The 18,040-nt window shown below is 35.1% G+C and overlaps 1 protein-coding gene across 8 annotated transcripts; it reads left to right on the top strand.

The window, feature by feature from the left end:
- Positions 1 to 287: 287 nt before the first annotated feature.
- Positions 288 to 17,798, top strand: LOC110841153 (uncharacterized). 8 transcript variants are annotated; one of them, XM_087360255.1, is made up of 16 exons: positions 288 to 1,011; positions 1,135 to 1,228; positions 1,679 to 3,208; positions 3,527 to 3,843; positions 4,091 to 4,276; positions 5,033 to 5,146; positions 5,447 to 5,614; positions 6,091 to 6,339; positions 10,157 to 10,294; positions 11,250 to 11,384; positions 11,476 to 11,601; positions 11,957 to 12,115; positions 12,381 to 12,576; positions 13,476 to 13,674; positions 15,405 to 15,596; positions 17,609 to 17,798. In XM_087360255.1, exons 3-16 carry the CDS (start codon positions 1,870 to 1,872, stop codon positions 17,781 to 17,783), a joined length of 3,693 nt encoding a protein of 1,230 aa, XP_087216381.1. In that variant the 5' UTR covers positions 288 to 1,011; positions 1,135 to 1,228; positions 1,679 to 1,869; the 3' UTR covers positions 17,784 to 17,798. The 8 variants fall into 8 exon arrangements, with proteins under 8 accessions (XP_087216381.1, XP_087216382.1, XP_087216383.1 ...); XM_087360256.1 differs by having other exon boundaries at positions 1,569 to 3,208; XM_087360260.1 differs by having other exon boundaries at positions 293 to 1,011; positions 1,679 to 1,776.
- The last annotated feature ends 242 nt before the right edge of the window (positions 17,799 to 18,040 follow it).

Raw genomic sequence — 18,040 nt, 5'->3', positions numbered from 1 at the left:
TCTGAGATATTGCACTGTTTAGTCCGGTAGAAATTGACTGACATTTCAGAAGCACAACTCTGAAACATCTGTCAATTTCTACCGGATCGCTGTATCCTAAAAGACCACCATTTTCAGGTTTCTTAAATTGATTTGTAGCTAACGTTATGTCTTAAGAAAGGGGCAGGAGAAGGAGGATAGGTAAAGGAACTTGGATGGTAAGTAGTGCTCCTGACTGACCGTCAGAATGTTGTTACAGACAGTAGTTTTACAATGAATGTGGATAGATGGCAGCAGAATTACATTATATCGTAGCTACATCCGTTGGCAACTTTTTAGGTAGTAGGATTTGAGGTTGTGTTATCGTTTTGTATGTTGGGCAGTCTGTGCGAAATATGTTAAGTGTGTTTGCATTTCATTTTATGATGATTCTATTAACTGCTTGCATATTGGTCAATGCAGAACATTGCTGTGAGGTTTGTAAATTTAGGCAAAACCCGGGTGCACTTTGAACAGGTTCACAGATGGAGTTAGTATGGCTGTGGGGATTATTCTGTGCGATTATTCGTAGTCCACCAGTGACGGTTGTGTGGTTTTAGAGACTAACAGTCTTTAATGTCAGCTCAGTGTGTTTAGTTGTGCTTGTGCCTGTAGAATTTAGGGATTGGGTATTTGTGAATTTCGGATCGTATTTTGTAGATTGGAATAGTCGAAAAAGCAGTTGGTTATATAAATCTTCATATTTTCTTATTCTGAGTAGCTATTTTCTTGCCTTTGTATACGCCATTAAGTAGGCCCAAGGCAAGAAGGGGTTGTAATTTAAATGGACAGTTTGCGCTGAGGATACTGTTCTTGATATAAACGCAAAGATAGCGATTATGTTTCGTCATCAGAATAAATAGCAAAAGAAAATACAAGTCCTTAGAAAATGTGGCCAAGTTCAGTAATAAATCAATACTTCGCGAAGAAATGGAGCGACAGTAACAAATCAGAATTTAATTCATGAAGAAATTAAGAGCAGAATAAATTTGGGTAAGACTTTCCACCATTCGGTTCAGATTCTTTTGCATTCCTACTGCTAGAAAACTTGAACATTTTATGGACATTTATTTTAGGCGTTTTTTACGACAGTTTTTAACTTTGTCTGTCACTTAGGTTAAAACATGGATTATGAGTGAGAATGGGATACTGATGAGAATGTTTGGAGCTAAGTGAAAAGAAATTGTTGGAGGAGGAGGAGGTAGTTGAGGTATGTATAATACATAACAGGGTTTTGCTAAATCTGAAGGGATGACTTGGAAGTCCTAGGCATAGATGGGAGAGTATTAAAATGGAAATTAAAGAAATAGGATGCAGGGTATTAATTGAATTCCTGTGACTCAGGATAGGGTGCATTTGTGGGCTTTTATGAAAACTAATGAACTTTTTACATTACAGAAAGTAGAATTTCTCCAGTAACGAAGCATCTTTTAGGTTCATGAGAAGAGCTCTGCTGGTTGTGATTAGTTAAATTACTTTTTATGTGTAAACCATACTACATTTTAAGAATTACAGATTGCAATAAAAGTTAAATTGTGTGAACTCTGCAGATTTTCAGTGGCTGTGATGGTTGTACGACAAGTTCGTGTTTCAGTGATTGTGTAATCTGCTTTATTAAGTGAGTGTGATAGGTTGTTACAAATGTTTAAACTTTATGCAGGGCTCAATTTGAACTAGTGAATTTTCTGCTGCATCAACAAGGAATACCATGTCTACAACAGCAGGAGATGAAGACTCAAGTGTTCGAGTGGCTGTCAGGTTGGTTCATCAGCTTTTTGTTAATTTTAATCTGGATTACATGGATGATGGATATTGGGTGTTGTGGTCCAGGTACTGTTGCAGTTGCAAGAAATGACTGTACAGTACCTGAAACTCGAAGGTTTACTGGCTGCAAAAGAAGAAGGGGAGCACATGCTTAGAGAACATATTCAGGAGCTAGAGGAGGCTCTGTGCACTGTGAAAATGGACTCGGAACAAATGAATCAGGATAGTTGTGAACTAACTCTGAAAGTTGCCAAGGCAACGAATTTGTTTAAGAAGCTGAAGTATGAAAAAGATGAACTTTCTGAAAAATATAAACATTTACAAGCAGAGAGGAATCAGTTAGCATCAGAGAAGAAGATGACTGAAGAGAAACTCAAAGACGTGGCCTCTCAGTTACATAAGTTAAAAACAAGCTGTAGTGTAGATGAGAATGTATTGGCGTCTAGTGGATCAGAATTGCCTCCTGCCACAGAGACACGTGCTGGTGTTGTAGTGACTCCATTGGAGTGTGCTAGTGTGACTGAATCCATTGTCAGCAGTGGTCAAGATGTTACAAGCAGTTTTGACAATACTGAAGTTGTAAATTACAGTGAAGATGGAGATCAGATTTCTGATAGTGGGCCATTGAAAAGACGGAAAAGAAGTACTATGAATGTGCCAGAGCCTGTTTCATCATTCTGTTCATCAAAATTGTTAGAAAAGTTAATTGTTTTTGAAAGAGAGAAAATAGAATTAGCAAATCAACTTGAAACTTTGGAGTCAAAATTTCAGGAGAAGGAACTTCAGGAACTCCTATATATTGAAGAAAGCAGTGTGGCCAAGTTGCACTGTAAGGAGCTTGAGGATAAATTATTGCAATTAGAGAAGGTTAGAATAGAGAGGGATACTATTCTTGAAGAAAAAAGTTACCTTGAATCAAAGGTTGTTGACCTGGAACATGAAAATACAACATTTCGTAATTTGCAGACAACACTAAATACTGAACTAGCAAAGGAAAAAATTGCAACTGAAGACAGATTGCACCAGCTTGTAAAACAAAGGCTTGAAAACGTTATTGATGAGAAAAATTGTACTGCAATAGAAAATTTATTTCTTGATCTTGGAAATAAAGCAAAAGAGGTTGTATTTTTGAAGGAGAAAATGAGGTCACAAGAACAAACTTTACAGTTGTTAAATGAGAAAATACTAATTTTAGAGAAGTCTAAAGGAGAATATGCAAAGAAAATTAATTTGTACCATGAAGAATTGGCTAGGGTCCGTTCTGAACTTGAAGAATCATGGAAACAGCATAATGCTACCAAAGAAGAACTAGGAGCTTGTAGGAAGCAACTTGCTGTGCTATGCATGCAGAAGGAGCAGTGTGAGTCTAGCAGGAGCCGACTGTTGCAGATGAAGACGGGTCACACTGAAATCACTCCTGTCTGTAGTGAGTCACTTTTCATTTCATTTCAAATGCAGAGTTACAGATGAATGTTTGATCAGATAGTGAAGTAAATGGAAATGAATATGAAGACAAAGAGCTTATAATTATTGAAGCCAAGGACTTTACTGTGGTTTGTTTGATCTCATCTGTTCATTATTGGGTGATGTAGTAGACTTCTTTATGAGTGTTTCAGAGAACTTGACAATTACCATTTTCAAGAACTGATTGACAGATTGCTTTATTGATATTTTTTTAGTAAGATGTGTATGTGTCCTTTTTAATTTTAACTTGTAATTTAAATATTAATGTATTAATTTCCAGCATCATCACAGGAGGAATTGCACAGTATGTTAAAAGAACTTGAAATTGAAGTTGAAACTCTGAAAAGTTCCCTGGAGGATGAGAAAAATCATAATGAGAAACTTACTTTGGAACTGGAAATGGTTCAGAAGAGTGATAGTGCAGCAGTTCATTCGGGAGTGACAGATGTTAACAGCAATGCCAGTAGTGACAGTGGCATGCTTGAATTACAACATAAGCTGGAACTCATTCTCCGGAGCAACACAGAGTTGGTTGCTGAGAAAGAGTCTCTTCTTGACAAACTTAAGAATCAACAACAGTATGTTGGAATGTTGCAGGTATATTTTATAAAAGAAAATGAATGCCCTTGACTCCCTCCTGCAGTACAGAATTTGTTCTGAAATATGGCCATATAGTACAGATTTCTTATGTGGAAACTCATTGTTCTGATTTGAGTTCTATTCATTTCTTAGTGTTGTGTAGAAACTTCATCTGTAATATTTGTAATTTGTATACATCTGTTAGTTTTGTTTGTATGCCCAAAATAGGTAAGCATTATTAATCTAATTTTTTCACATAATTCAGCGGGCTGGAGGATATGAGCAGGTAGAAAGTTGGATGTCAAATCTGGACAAGCAGCAGAGTGACTTGATGGCTGAATTGCGAGCATATCGAGAACAGCACACAAGCCTGGCAGAACTTGTGGGTTCCACAGGAGTTTTACAGGAAACATTATACAGGCAGAAACATGAATTATTGCAAAAGTTTGAGGTGGGTTAATACATAAATCAAACTCTAATGCTTTTAATTTGGATTTAAACATCTTGATCACATGTTTTACTTTTGCATATTTGTTATTTCTTAAGAAGACCGGTGCATTTTCTGTGAAGCTTTGGTAACACTTCACAGAGCATCTAGGTTAGTAGTGTAGAACAATTTGAGTCTGTATTTCATCATCTCTATCATATTTAATTCTTATAGTGCCTGCATCAGTTACATTTGTGTAAAATGTAGAATTGTATAAAAATCTGTGGTGTTCTTGAAGACTGGTCTTGATGTGACAACTACATTTAAGTCATAGTTATCTTTGTTTTTGAAATAAGGGTGTTCACCTATTCTTAAGCTAACCACAAATGAAAGGTTTTGTCAGTTCCTCCAGGTGAATGTTTGGAAATGGACCACATCTATTTTGGTGTGGCCTTTTTCCCTTCATGATACATAAAAAACCTTCTCATTTCTTAAGCTGTAAATAAACTTGTCATCTTACTGAGATATGGGGAAGAGGAGACAGACACCTGTGGATTCTTCTTCTTCTTCTTCTTCTTCTTCTTAGTATTATACCAAGGTCAAAACTCTGGCTGTTGGACATGGCATGTGGGGGCAGAGCTGGTCTGGAAGTGATTAAAAGATAGGGGAAATAAACCTGTTGGGATTTTGACCCTGGCCATCCAGCCTGTAGCCAGTTCCTTTAACATTTTTTGCATACTACATTGTGCTTGAATATGAATACGTTTAATTTTGAATTAGGAGATGAATGTGATCAAGATAATGTTGGAAAATGAGAGAGAAGAACTGAAGAGTGCACAGCTCAAGATACAGATGATGGAACATCAAATGCTAGAAAAAGATAACATTTTCCAGGTAAGTTGATTATTGCGTTTGTTAATTAACTGACTCTGCGGTAGTAGTATGTGAAGATTTGACACCATCCTACGTCAAGGAGTTAGGTGACTCATTGCCCATTCCAGACTTATTCATCGCACAGCCTCTTGAAAATTCTTCTTGAGTTCTTAATCTATGTAGTTTGTAATATTTTAATAGTTTTGGAAGTCTGTCTGTTTGCTTTCTGTTAGCATGCTGAATTCAGTAAGTAAATAAACAAAGTTCCGAAGACCCTGCTTAGTATGTTTCTCTATATTGCAATTTGGTGTGTTATCTTAGGAGCTAACACGCCAGAAACGCTTGTTGGAGCAGGATCTTCATGAGATTGAGGACCGACTACGTGACCAAGAAGACCGACTACAGACACAGAAGTTGGCATTGGAGGCTGAGATACGTGACCGTGATTTGCGTATCCGGCACTGGCAACTGGAACTCAGGGCCAAGCAAGTGTGTAGTTCAAAATTCCATTTTTTGTTTATTTAACAATGCTGTCAGTGGCTGAGACTATATACCATCAGATGTTAGGTTGATTAATAAATTAGAAAGGATATGCAAGGAGGTGGTCATGATCTGGTTTAGGGTACTGTACTGGAAGTAGAACTGCAGAAAATATATTTCAAGATACCTAGTCTCTAGGTAAAGATTTAAACCAGGTACTTCATTAGTATTAAGCAGGAGTGCTGATGACTTAGCCTCCTTGCTCAGTAGTACTGAGCAATGTAGAGGGATATTTTTACAGCCGGAGTTCCACTGCTCTTCTTTTATCAGCTAGCATTCGGTAAGCAGAAACATGAGGTCCTCTCAAGGACCTCTGAAACTGCTGATCATTAAATTGTAAGAGTACTTTGTAATTCAGATGGGAGAACAAAGTTCTCAGGACCTTGCCTGTTTGCAGTTTCGTTGCATTAATTTATTTGTCATAGGTTGAAGTAAGCTCTGCAAGGACTCTGGAAGGCTTTGATCAGCAGTCAGACCAATCCACAGTTGAGAGTGATAACACTGGTGAACAGGAGAGGTTAGAGTTGATGCGTTCCCAACTGGAAGAGGTGCACAAGCAAGCTGTAGCTCGCCTTAAACTTTATTTGGAGGAGCAGTTTACTATACGTGAGACAGAACTGCAGAAGAATTTCATGTCAGAAGTGCATACACTTAAGCAGCAGCACACAGAACAGGTAAATGCAGCTATGTCTGTGCCATGACACATATATACTTTGGTATTTACTAATAGGTACACAATATACAAGACTGCCATATTTATGTGATGTCAGATGCAAGACATGCGTGTATTTTGAAACATGATTTCAGGAGAAATTAATCTTGGTTGTGCTGTACACAGATTTCAACCAGAAAAGTATGTGTTTTCCTGTGTGGTCATACTTGAGGATGAGGGTGTGAGTGGGGTATGTGTGTTAATTTACAACTCCTTGGCTGGATGTCATGGTAAATTACTGAACTCAGTTTTAGTTTTATTGTAAGAATACTTTCTTTTTGTAACCTCACTTATGAAAACCAGGGACAAAGTCATATTTACTAATACATAACTATTTAAGAGAGAAGTCTAAAGTACTCAGTTTTGAAAAATGGAATTTGAATTTGGTGAGGTATGGCACTGAATGGCATGCTGCCTATTCCACCATCACAGATGAAATAAATTATGCAATTTGGATTTTCTGTAGCTCTTAATGGAGTCAGTATTTTGTACTAATATGGGATTATAAGTAGGTTTCCCAATTAAGTTGTATTTTTTTTAGAATATCTATATTGGTCTCTTTGAGGTGTCTGTACATTATTTTACCTCATATACTATATACTGAATCTGAATTTCAGGTCTCAGGGTTAGGTGTTTCGTAGTTTTCTATGCCCTGTTCTCATGTCACTGTCTAAGAACGCAGAACTCCAGTAAATAGCGGGCCTTGTATTTGACATATGTAATATTAGAAATCTTACTGTGATAATGATTATTAATTTATATGAATTTGAGGTATTTTTATAGTTCTCCGTAATAATGACGTGTGGTTGTGTATGTAGTAGCTATAAAAAGAACTGAATTCTGAAACTGCCATTGTAATATCAGGTTCCTATGTAGTTACTGATGTATTTCTGAGGTTTCTTTAACGGATCCATTCCATTGTGTGATGCATTTTTGCTTACAAGTTGTCTCTCCATCCTTGAGAAGCAGGTTCCTATTATGATGGTCTGTCATGGCATTTGACATTGACTTTTGACCAGAGAGTTTTACACTTATTTATTTATACAACTAGAACTGATAAAGTATTGTATATGTTGTAACTAGGGTTGCCTGCATTGAGAAAAATTAGAATTACGAAAAATGTTCTGATGTTTATAAAACGATATTTTATTTCTGTACTATTAATATTTACTTGTTATTTCTTGACTGTGACAGCAGTCTCATAGCCTGTAAAGTCATTGAGGTTTTGCAGTAACAGTTTCCAAAAATGATATATGAGGTGCCCATGTAGTGTGAAATATTGTGGTTCAAATAACTGAAGACGAAGTGGAATGAACAATGAACTGTGTGTAGTATTTTCTCTGCAGCAGTAATTCTACTTGATATATAGTCCTATATTTGAGAAAAGTGTTTATTTTTTGGACATTTTCCCCATGATATTCTTACCTTAGAGTCATTCACCATTTTATGGCAAGTGTATGTGAGCAACTTTGTTTACAAGTGGTTGGCAAGCAGAGAAGATACACTCTGCCATCTCCTTACAAAGTACACTTAGTATTAAAACTTTGACTTGAAGGTTAATGTCAGAAGTGATTGATCTCTTGGAGGCTATTTTACATGTTTGAAACATGATTACTGTTAACTCTTTCATCTCCAGTATTTTCAGTAATACTCTGCTGGAAAATGTTGGTGTTAAAAAGTCACAATACCCAATATTTTTTTACAAGGTAAAGAAAATTAACTTTTGTAAATGTTAAGATGTTGGTTAATAGATGTACCTGACTTCACAGATGCAGTATTAATGTTAAGAAATTTGTTTTTAATCAGGCAGACATGTTTCAAATGATATTTCATATTACTTCTGATATGTTTGAGACTTATTTTAAATGCAAGTTTTCTAAAACATAGCTTCGAGTTTTAATTTAAGTTAGTCATAAGTTGTCTATGGTTTGCTGTGCTTGATCCTAGTGTTATTCTTTGAGACTTTCCAATTGTTTCTTCCATGAGCTCTGGAAATGGCATATGAGTTTTATTTCAGGAAAGGGGTTAGAATTCATAATTCCTGCTTAATTTAAAATAATTGATTATATATTATTATGCATTTATTGGTTTGTATCAAAAGTGCATGCCATAGGCTTGCTTTAAGAGAGATAAAAGAAGGGGTATTTGTAAGGGTTGGAATCATGTGTAATTTTTTTTAGAACAGTATTTATGTAGTTTAATTTACTTTTTACAGTAGTTTGATTCTGACAGTAAAGATACTCAGATTAATTTTAACTGTATGAGATGACATGGAACATAAAACCATATATTTAGTGAACTCATGCATTATTTTCGATTTGTAACTTATACATTCTGTGCTGTGTCAGAATAAGGTTATACATGGTAACTGTACATTTTTACTGTTAAGGTCAATGTTTAATGTAAAGTGTAGTCTGGGTCAGAACTGTTGCCAGCTTAAATTTTTAATTTACGGATAATCCATCTATCTTTTAAGCCTTGGCATAGGTTGGTGCTAATATTGTAGGATTTGAGGTTTTCACAGTAATGTGAATATAGATGGTGATATCTTGGTTATTGTGCTATGTTGCATTTTGGCTGTGTGCTGGAATTTCTGAGGAACATGTTCCTCCACCTTCAGGACAGAACTTAGCCCTAAAGATGGAGGCACAATGTTCCTTCAAAATGATGGCACAGCTAAAGTGCTACATGGCACAGCAACCCAGAAGTCCACCACGGCTTGGGCTAATGTTGTGTAATTCATTTTGTTTTCTGCTTTTCACAATTTGTTTAAGGCACTTTTATGGCTCAGGCTTAAAGACTGATTTTGTAAATAATTATACATATTGGGAATAAACATTTTTTTATTTAAAAATTGATTGGTTTTATGTATTTTTATAAAAGAAGCTGTGCTCTTCTGGCCCAGACTGTCAGATTGTGAGCATTCTACTGAGCCTTGTTCGGTTACCATAATTATAGATACAGAATCCTGCCTGAGGGTGATTCACATTGGTCAAGGTTTATTAGAAACCTGGCCATAGCGTATCATTTGCATGTAAGGACCATGAAGTCTAATGACTCTTCAGTTTATTACAAGATGTTAAACATTTTCTATACAGTGCATACCTCTCATCTTCCTGTTTTCATTTAATGGGCCACAGGGGATGCTGGACACTGAAGTACAGCTGACAGTGTATGATACCTTTTAAGTGCAGACTGCAGAATACTGCAGGAAAGACATCAGGATTTGGTAACTCAATGGAATGCATGTCTCAAGGCATGTGTTATCAGTATAATTTGGCCAAACAGAACTCTAGGAATCACTCTCTGGCAGGTTTTTGTTGAACTTCCTCTATACTTGCAGTATGTTTAGTGTATATAGATATAGTATTTAGAAATTCTCCATGAACACACAAAAATGGGAATGAGTCAGAAGAAGAAAATTAAGAAATTTTTTGCATTTTATTGCTTCATCTTTTCTGTTTTTACAAAATTACTTAGTTCCCTAAACGGTTGCTGCAGCTATATATATGATCTGTTTGGTATTTGTATAGGCTGTTGGTCTTATGGCAGTAATGTTATGATGCATAGTGCAATAGACCACAGAGTAAGTACATGACCAGTGCACAATTACATTTCTAGACTGATGAATCGGGCAGCAAGCTAATATTTTTACACACTCTGTACCGTATTGTTTCACTTTACTTCACTGAAGAAAACTTTTTTCAGCTCTTGTAGATGCACAGTATGTGATCTGAAGTTTCATTTGAGTTAATGAATTTACTGGCATACGTTTCTAGCTTATGAGTATACAGCAGCAGCTGGATGCAAAGGCAAAAGAGGTGGAGGCACTCCTGAACTCTGAACTGCACAGTCAGCTTGGCATCAGTCAAAATCTAGTCACAAGACTGGAGGCAGAAGGAATGGCTGCAATAAAGGTGATTTTATGATTGTCTATAATAAGTAACACACTGGTACTCAACTTTAATGTTCTCATTAGAATGGCTGTCAGATATTTGAAAAAACCGCTTTGTGTAGCAAATTGCAAAGTTACAGGATGTTCATAATTTTCAAGCATTTAATTTTAATCTGAAAGGTAAAAATAATATTTAAATTGTTTAAGAATAACTGTACCTGTATCGAAGTTCTGAACATTTTTCTTCTCCATTTGCTCTGGCTATGGGAGTATCACCATGCTTTCATTACACACACACACACACACTTAATAAAAGTTTGAATTTGCTATGGATTCAAAAATTGTTGATGGAGTAATCTGAAATTGTGGTTAAAAATGCTGCTTCCAAATGGGAAGGAAGGCTTAATGAGAACACCATTTCAATGCTTGTGTCCTGATATATTAAGTATTGAACCCATGAAATGTGGAATTAAGTCCATATTATTGACAAACATCCAGGTGGCATACTTTTGTTGCAGAATTTTGAGGTGGAAGAAACTCCATTGTCTTCAGTGTAGAGTTTTGCAATTCTATATTGTTATTAATAGATATGGTACTTAGGAGTCTGATGAATGTTCACTTAGGAAGCTATTTTGATGTGTTGTAATGGAACATACAATTGTGTTTTGAACTATACAAATTACAAAATGCTGTCAACATAATACTTTCATATTTATATGCACTTTGATTTAGCACCTTCCATTTTGTGTTTGTGTATTTGTGCTAGTCACCTGAGTGGTATTTACAGTTTTATGGTGGTATATGTTGTTGTGTATTGAACTGTTCAGATTGAAGTAATTAATGCTGTTTGAGTGGAATGTGGGAGTGCTGTGTTGAGAGCATTTATTCGTTTGTAATCCCTGACATGAATTCTTGATGCTTTAATTTATCTACTTGTGTGGAAAGTGCAGTAAGAATGTCATTGATTCTTTTAACAGGAAAAGCAAAGAAATGAACTGGATAATATGAAGAACAACTTTGATGAGCATCATACTGAAATATACAGTGTGTTGAAACAGAAGTTTGATAAGTTTGCTGAACAACAGATTGCCATAGCCTTGAAAGTTATCCAGGTATGTAATCTTTCTATCTTTTCTGAGACTAATATTTTATACTTTGAAGATACGTGTAAAATAATGTTTTTCATTCATTATCTTTTGAAAGCATGAACATGAGTCAGTCCACCAACAGAGAGTTTCCAACCTCATCATGAAACATACAGAAGAACTGAAAGTTTTGCAAGCAAAATTGGAAAGTCAGAGGCAGGAGGAACTCCTGCTGCTTCGCCAGGTAATGTAACTGTGATCAAGTTTCTCATATTGTTAGTTATAAAAGAATTCTCATACTCTATCTCTGATACTGTTACCTACATGATTGTATCTCAATGTCTTCCTTATCATGATGTAGTGTACCTAATTTTGTCTGAGCAGTATACCCTTACTGCAGTCAAGTAGATTGAGTTCATATTTTGTGGTGTTTTTGTATGTTGTATACATTTCTAATCATACACACAAGCTTCTTACCTTCCTTTAGGAATAGTTTTAGCCTGAATTAAGTAACAAATTATTGTAATAAATGTTGTTGTTAATATGATCTGGAAGTATCCACGTGGTGGAAATATATATTATTTTCTTATTTGTTTCAGGATTTAAATAAAAAGCACAATGATGAACTGAATGAGGTAACAAAAGGGTTAAAATTAGAAATTTCATTGCTCAAACGACCACATGATGGCAAGTCGAGTCGAAGCAGTGTGCACCAGTTGAAACAAGAAATGTGCATGGAATACACATCAACTCTTAAGGTTAGATTTCTTAGGTTTTTCAAATTAAAGAACCAGACTTAAGGAAAATGTGAGCGAGTAGGGATCTGATTTAGCAATTATGGACTACTGTTAAAAACTCAGGTCTGTATTGTTGTATTCTGATTTTGGCTTTCACAGACTTGGTCTGTTTCTTATTTCACAGATGATTGAATATATAAAGTATTTTTCTTATAGGTTAAAATCAATTTGTCAGCTGTAATGTAGGTTATGCAGAAGAAATTAGGTCATCTGTGACATGTTTCAGGGATGGGTTCAAACCTGGTACAGTGATTGTCAGGAACAACTGGAGGCTCTGAACAGGCAAATTTATGAGGTGTGGCAGCAAGAGGAGTCACAATGTCAGCAGTCAGATGCTGATGGTCCAGGAAAAATATCTGTAACTCATATTGACATTAGGAGGCTCCTTGAGGGCAAAGAACAACTACTTGCACAGGCAGAAGGTAAATTTGGGTTTCTTATCTATTTTCTGTGTTGCTGTTGCTCTTCAAAATTTGGTTATCACTGCACTGTACAAGTGACTGTGAAAATTAGGAATAATGTGACCAAACTGCTTTGTCTCTGATACATTAATGTGTTTTTTTGCTCATAAATGTTTAATGCTTGATTACTTAGTTGTTACTGTACCTGAACACACTGATGCCCAGGTAACTGGAGAACTAGTTTTGTGCCGAGTCCAGTCGACAGAGCGAAGAACACATATATTTTAATAAATTATAATTCAACTAATGATTGTTTAGAATCTGCTGTGTTGATGAAAGATGCATTTGTCCATCATTAGTGATTTATGTCAGAAATTATAAATTTTACTGCTTGCTATTTGTCAGTAACTCTTCATTTGCTGTAGACATATTTTGACTGTGTATTTATTTTTTGTTAATAGATTCTCATCTTACAGCAAAATAAAGTAACTAACTGAAGCTGTGTAGTGCCTGGAGTCAACTTAGACCTGCATTCAAATCTAATTTGTTTAAAAGACAAGAGGGTGCAGCATTTTTAAAATAAATTCTTTGTGATATTACATATCCCTCAGATTTTAGTATTTATTTATCTTTGAATGGGTCATATATTATTAAAGGTTTGTGGGTTACCCTGTTAAAATCTTGGCTAGGTAGCTGACTCCTGACATGTTTTTATGATTTCCCTGTTTCTTTGTGTGGTTGTTAAGATAATAGCTTGCCTTGAAATAGACCACAGTTACTCCAACAAATAAATTGTTACCTACTGTCTGTTTATGACTATGCCTCCATTTTATTTGATGCTGTGCAGTTGAAATTGTATCATTGAATAGCCTAGGAATCAGTTTGTTACTTGTATTTGCATCTTGTTTCTCTGTAAGCAGTTTTACACACAGAAGTGGCAAAGCGTCACATGGGAGCATTGCATAGTCTGCAAACTCAGTTAGATGCTGAACATTCCAAGCTTGTAGAGAAAGTTGAACACATGAAAAGAACTGTCCAAGAAGGAACAACAATAGCAAGTCTACAAGATCAGATAAGCAAATTGACTGCAGAGAAGGAAGAGCTCCAAGACAAACACAAGTAGGTCTCTAATGTGAATGAACATCTTGCATACTTTTGCAGCAGAGAAAGGAAGTAATGTTTTTTAGTATGTTTTGCTTATTTTATCTGTGGCAGCTTTACCTTTAATTTTGCTTTTGCATATTCAAAGCTTCTGTGCTGCTGTATAGCATGATTTATAACTACAGCTTCATGCATTGCTGTTTGTATATATATTTATTTTTGTAATGTTTTATGCTGGCATGAAGAACTGCCATATTTATTTGCACAATTCTTGCCTTAGCTATCATGCTTGTACTGTGAAAGAAAAGATAGGCAATAGAAGCACTGTGAAATGCATATACACCAGTCAGCATAAAATCTCACAGTAGCAGTTACTTTTTTTAAAACTGATTTTTCATATCTTGTTTTCTATATGCAACTGCTGATTAATAACATCATCCGGGCTGTGAGCTGTATCAGTTCATAAAAAATTGATATTTCAGGATTTAAATGATAGGAAAGCAACCTGTTGTGTGTTATAGAATTAATGGTACTTTGTATTGTAATCGACAGTGAAAAGTACTATTATTATTTCAGGATTTGATGACATCATATCCTGATGATGGGGAATGTCAGTTTTTAACAAATTGATTCAGCTGATAGCCCAGAAAGATTTTATTAATGTTAGTTTCTGTGAAAGCTTCAGATCATACTGTTGCTGATTATTACTTTATAATAAATAATTTCAGAACCAGAATCTAATTTGTGTTTAAAGTCATAACAAAACAAAACTATGATTATTTACTTTTTAACCATTTCATTTTGGGTTGGCTGAAATTTCAATACTTTTATGAAAATTGTCATTACTTCAATACTTTCTGAAGGTAAAATATGTAATATGCTGTATGTAAGTCAGAATTTCCAAATAGTGTTTTGAACAGGATGGTGGCTGGGTATCAGTATTGGAGACCTAAGCATAGATTGGGGATAATATTAAAATTGATGAGGTGAACAGAATGTACAGGTGTGGATTAGGTTTGACTGACTTCAGATATGGTCCAGTGACAGGCATTTGTGAATGCTGTAATGAGTCTTTTGGTTCCACAAAAACAGGGATTTTTTTTATCAGTTTAATAACTATCAGTTTTTCTATAAAGACCCTATGACATTGACTTAGATGACAGTGGATATTTTTAGTACATTGACCAATTATAGTCATTCCTTAAGAAATGAAAATATGACAGAGAGAAAGAGTATTTACCATAATGAGCCAGCTGAGTAAATTCTTCCTGTACCAAGCAGCTTGAAAGCATAGTATTTTGTGTGACTTAAATTCAGGGGATTTGTATCTCAGACGGCATTGATTGAATGGGCTGAAATTATTTATTGATTTTACTTAGTTGTTCCAGGCAAACTTTTTACTTATTATTTGATGTTAGCCTTGGTCCTTTTCAGTTCATCATGTATAATCGTAATAATATCTTTTGATGCTAAATAATGTTAGCATTGTTAAATATCCTATGGACCAGAATTGTATAATTTGCTTCATTATTCAACATTGAATGAATTCAGGTAATGAAGTCAAATAGTTTTGGTGTTATGAAATAGCACATAGCCACATTGGAACATATTGAAAACTGCCATGATAAATGCATGGATTGTGTAAGTAAGTACAATAGTGTATGAATACAGAATATGGTTTTGTTTTGCATTAGACCATCTGATATTACATGAAGTAGTTTGATATTTGCACCTCTCACTACATGTAGACTGGCTGTGGACTTGCTATCCCATGAGCACAGTGTCGAAGTGGCAAAGTTGCGTGATCTCATAGCAAATGTGAAATGTGGCAGCATTTCTGGCCTCACAGAATTGCGTCAGGAAATGGAGGCTAAACATGCCAAGGAAATGGAAGAACTACGTCAGTACTTTGAACAGAAATGTGCCGATGTTGAGAAACAGTAAGTTTGTGCCTGTTATTTTTATGTCTGATTGTCAGACATGGTAGTTTGTATTGTTGGTGCATTTTGAAGTATGTGTAAAAGTATGCATTTTTGTTGCATTTTTATGTGTGTTCTTAGGAATGAATATTTTGATTTTTAAATGTATTGATAAGACCTAGCTCTAATGTACCTATTTAAATTTCCTGTTTTCTCTTTTGTTCAGTATGTGCAAGTTAAGTACATAAAAAACTATTATGATTCCCTTTTTTGATTAATAATCATTGTATATTCCCATTGTTATATTTTGTTTGTGAAATAGGAGAACTAATTTTCTTGTTCTTCCATAAAATCCATTTGTCCTCAAGTTTATTGTAGCATATGAAACACCCTCTTCTACACAAAATACTCACATGTTAGGCACATTGGTAATGTTTTATATTGAATACTCTAATAAAAGCATTCCTTTTCTGTGTAATTTGACTTCATCAATATTACAGTCTGCATTTGCATTATTATTTATTAGAATCAAGTACACACAAAGAAATGGAAAGTTGAAATTTGATATAGAATTATACTTGCTAGGATTTGAGGTTATCATGGTGGTGAGTATGAAGATGGCTGTCTTCTGGGTTATAGTGTTGTGTAGTCTGGTAGAAGTTTACCAGCATTTCAGAGATCCTTGCTGCCTCCATTATCAGGGAAATCTTGTACAAAGCAATGTGGCACTACAACCCAGAAGACAGCCATATTTGAGAACCACTTGTCTAGGAGGTTCTGTAAAGGAATGTTACTTTGTAACTAACCAGTCAGCTAATTGAATGAAGTACCTAACTAACTAACTAACTGATGGAAAAGGGAAAACTTTGGATATCAGTAGATATTCAAGTGATTAAGACATTCCTTATTACAGAACTTGCAAGGTTTGTCCCTTTCAACATAACAGTCCACAGCTGCACCTTATCCTGAGAGCCATTTCAGTCAATTTACTACCTTGTGACCCATGTCCCTAAGGTCCATTTTTATGTTGATTTAACTGCACTTGTGTCTCCCAAGTGGTATTTACATGAAAGTTGCTAAACAACATGCTTTTTAAATTTTATGAATTAAAAATGAACTAATACTATCATCATCTGTGGCTGAGATTGTCTTTTCTCACTTTCCCCATTTAATTGAATCATAATAAAGTACTGCATTCAGCTATACACTTAACACATGCAATTTTCAACTGGTGATTATTTTTATATATTTCTGCTTCTTCATTATAAATATACACTATTGAATAGAATTTTATTAACAGGCATTTGTTCTCTGTTGTACTAATCTTTGTGGTAGGCTTTAATGATGACTATAATTTGATTGCATTTTATTTATTTATGTTTCCAGACAGACTATTTAACCTAACTTTTTAATACCATCATTGTCATTATGCATTGATATTTTAGTTAGGTTAGGTTGTCTTATGATAAACTTCCCAACATTCTTCTCTCTCCTTCTGTGAGCATTCTTTTTGTATCTGTGTTCACTCTTTCCTTATCCCCAGATTTCTCAATTTCATCCTTGGTCTTCCCAGTGGTCATATATTTAGCTGTCAAAGGAATCTGTCATCCATGTGTAGCATACATGCTGGTGGCAACAAACTTTATTTGTTTTAATCTTAACAAACTTCTTATGCTACTGATAGTTTTTCTGCTCTTTTTTTGATAACATTTATTTTGTATCATCTTCCTGGATTAGCCTTACTCTGTTATTGTTTCAGCTATAATTTTAAGATTTTAACCTAAAATATTTAAAGTATGATGTTGATGTTTATGAAATGTGTTTGGAATACATGAATCTTCCATTCTTTCTAGTTGTTCCCGCGAAGTCCTGTAATAGTTTCTAAAATTGTACTGCAACTGATTGATTATATCCTAGTTTGATGCCAGCAGAAACCTTAGAATAGTTTAAAAACCCTGCCTGGCACGTGTTTTTGTTTCCAGATGTCTGTTTCATCATACCACAAGATATGCTAACACTGATTTGTGTTTCAGTTATTCGGAGGAAGTGTTTAGTCAGCATAGCCGGAAACTTTCTGGGAGTAGCTCAGGCTTGGAAAATGAAGAACTTGTGTCTGACATGTACTATACTGGGGGAGATCACGGTCAGCGTCTGACAGCTCTCACACACATCTGTGACTCTTACAGTGTGGAGCCAAGTTTCAAGTAAGACTTCATTTATTTATTTGTGCAGCATAATGATTACGTATCAGTAGGGGAGTTCTTGGCCAGCTGAATAACAGTGAACTGTTAGAGGAAGTCCATGTGTCATGGTATTTTAGACATTTATAGCAGTTTTCTCAAAATGACTCATTGTGTCAAACAAGTGTATATGAATTAAAATTTCTTTCTCACTGAATCTGAATCACTGATTTTGTAATTATTTCAAAAAGTTTTAGAAATTATTTCTGGCCGTTAAGTGAAGTG

This window comes from Zootermopsis nevadensis, unplaced genomic scaffold (assembly GCF_977971745.1).
Source record: "Zootermopsis nevadensis isolate Lab colony 2312 unplaced genomic scaffold, Znev_1.0 Znev_ptg000040l, whole genome shotgun sequence".
NCBI classification, from domain to species: domain Eukaryota; kingdom Metazoa; phylum Arthropoda; class Insecta; order Blattodea; family Termopsidae; genus Zootermopsis; species Zootermopsis nevadensis.
Note: the sequence above shows the minus strand (reverse complement) of the source record. Positions and strands in the feature narration are given on the sequence as shown.

Bases quoted from the DNA above. Each gene is read 5' to 3' on its own strand.
- LOC110841153 (XM_087360255.1), top strand. From the start codon at position 1,870: ATGACTGTACAGTACCTGAAACTCGAAGGTTTACTGGCTGCAAAAGAA. The intron at 5,615-6,090 runs GTGTGTAGTTCA...TATTTGTCATAG, and splicing joins TGGAACTCAGGGCCAAGCAA to GTTGAAGTAAGCTCTGCAAG. The intron at 6,340-10,156 runs GTAAATGCAGCT...ATACGTTTCTAG, and splicing joins AGCAGCAGCACACAGAACAG to CTTATGAGTATACAGCAGCA.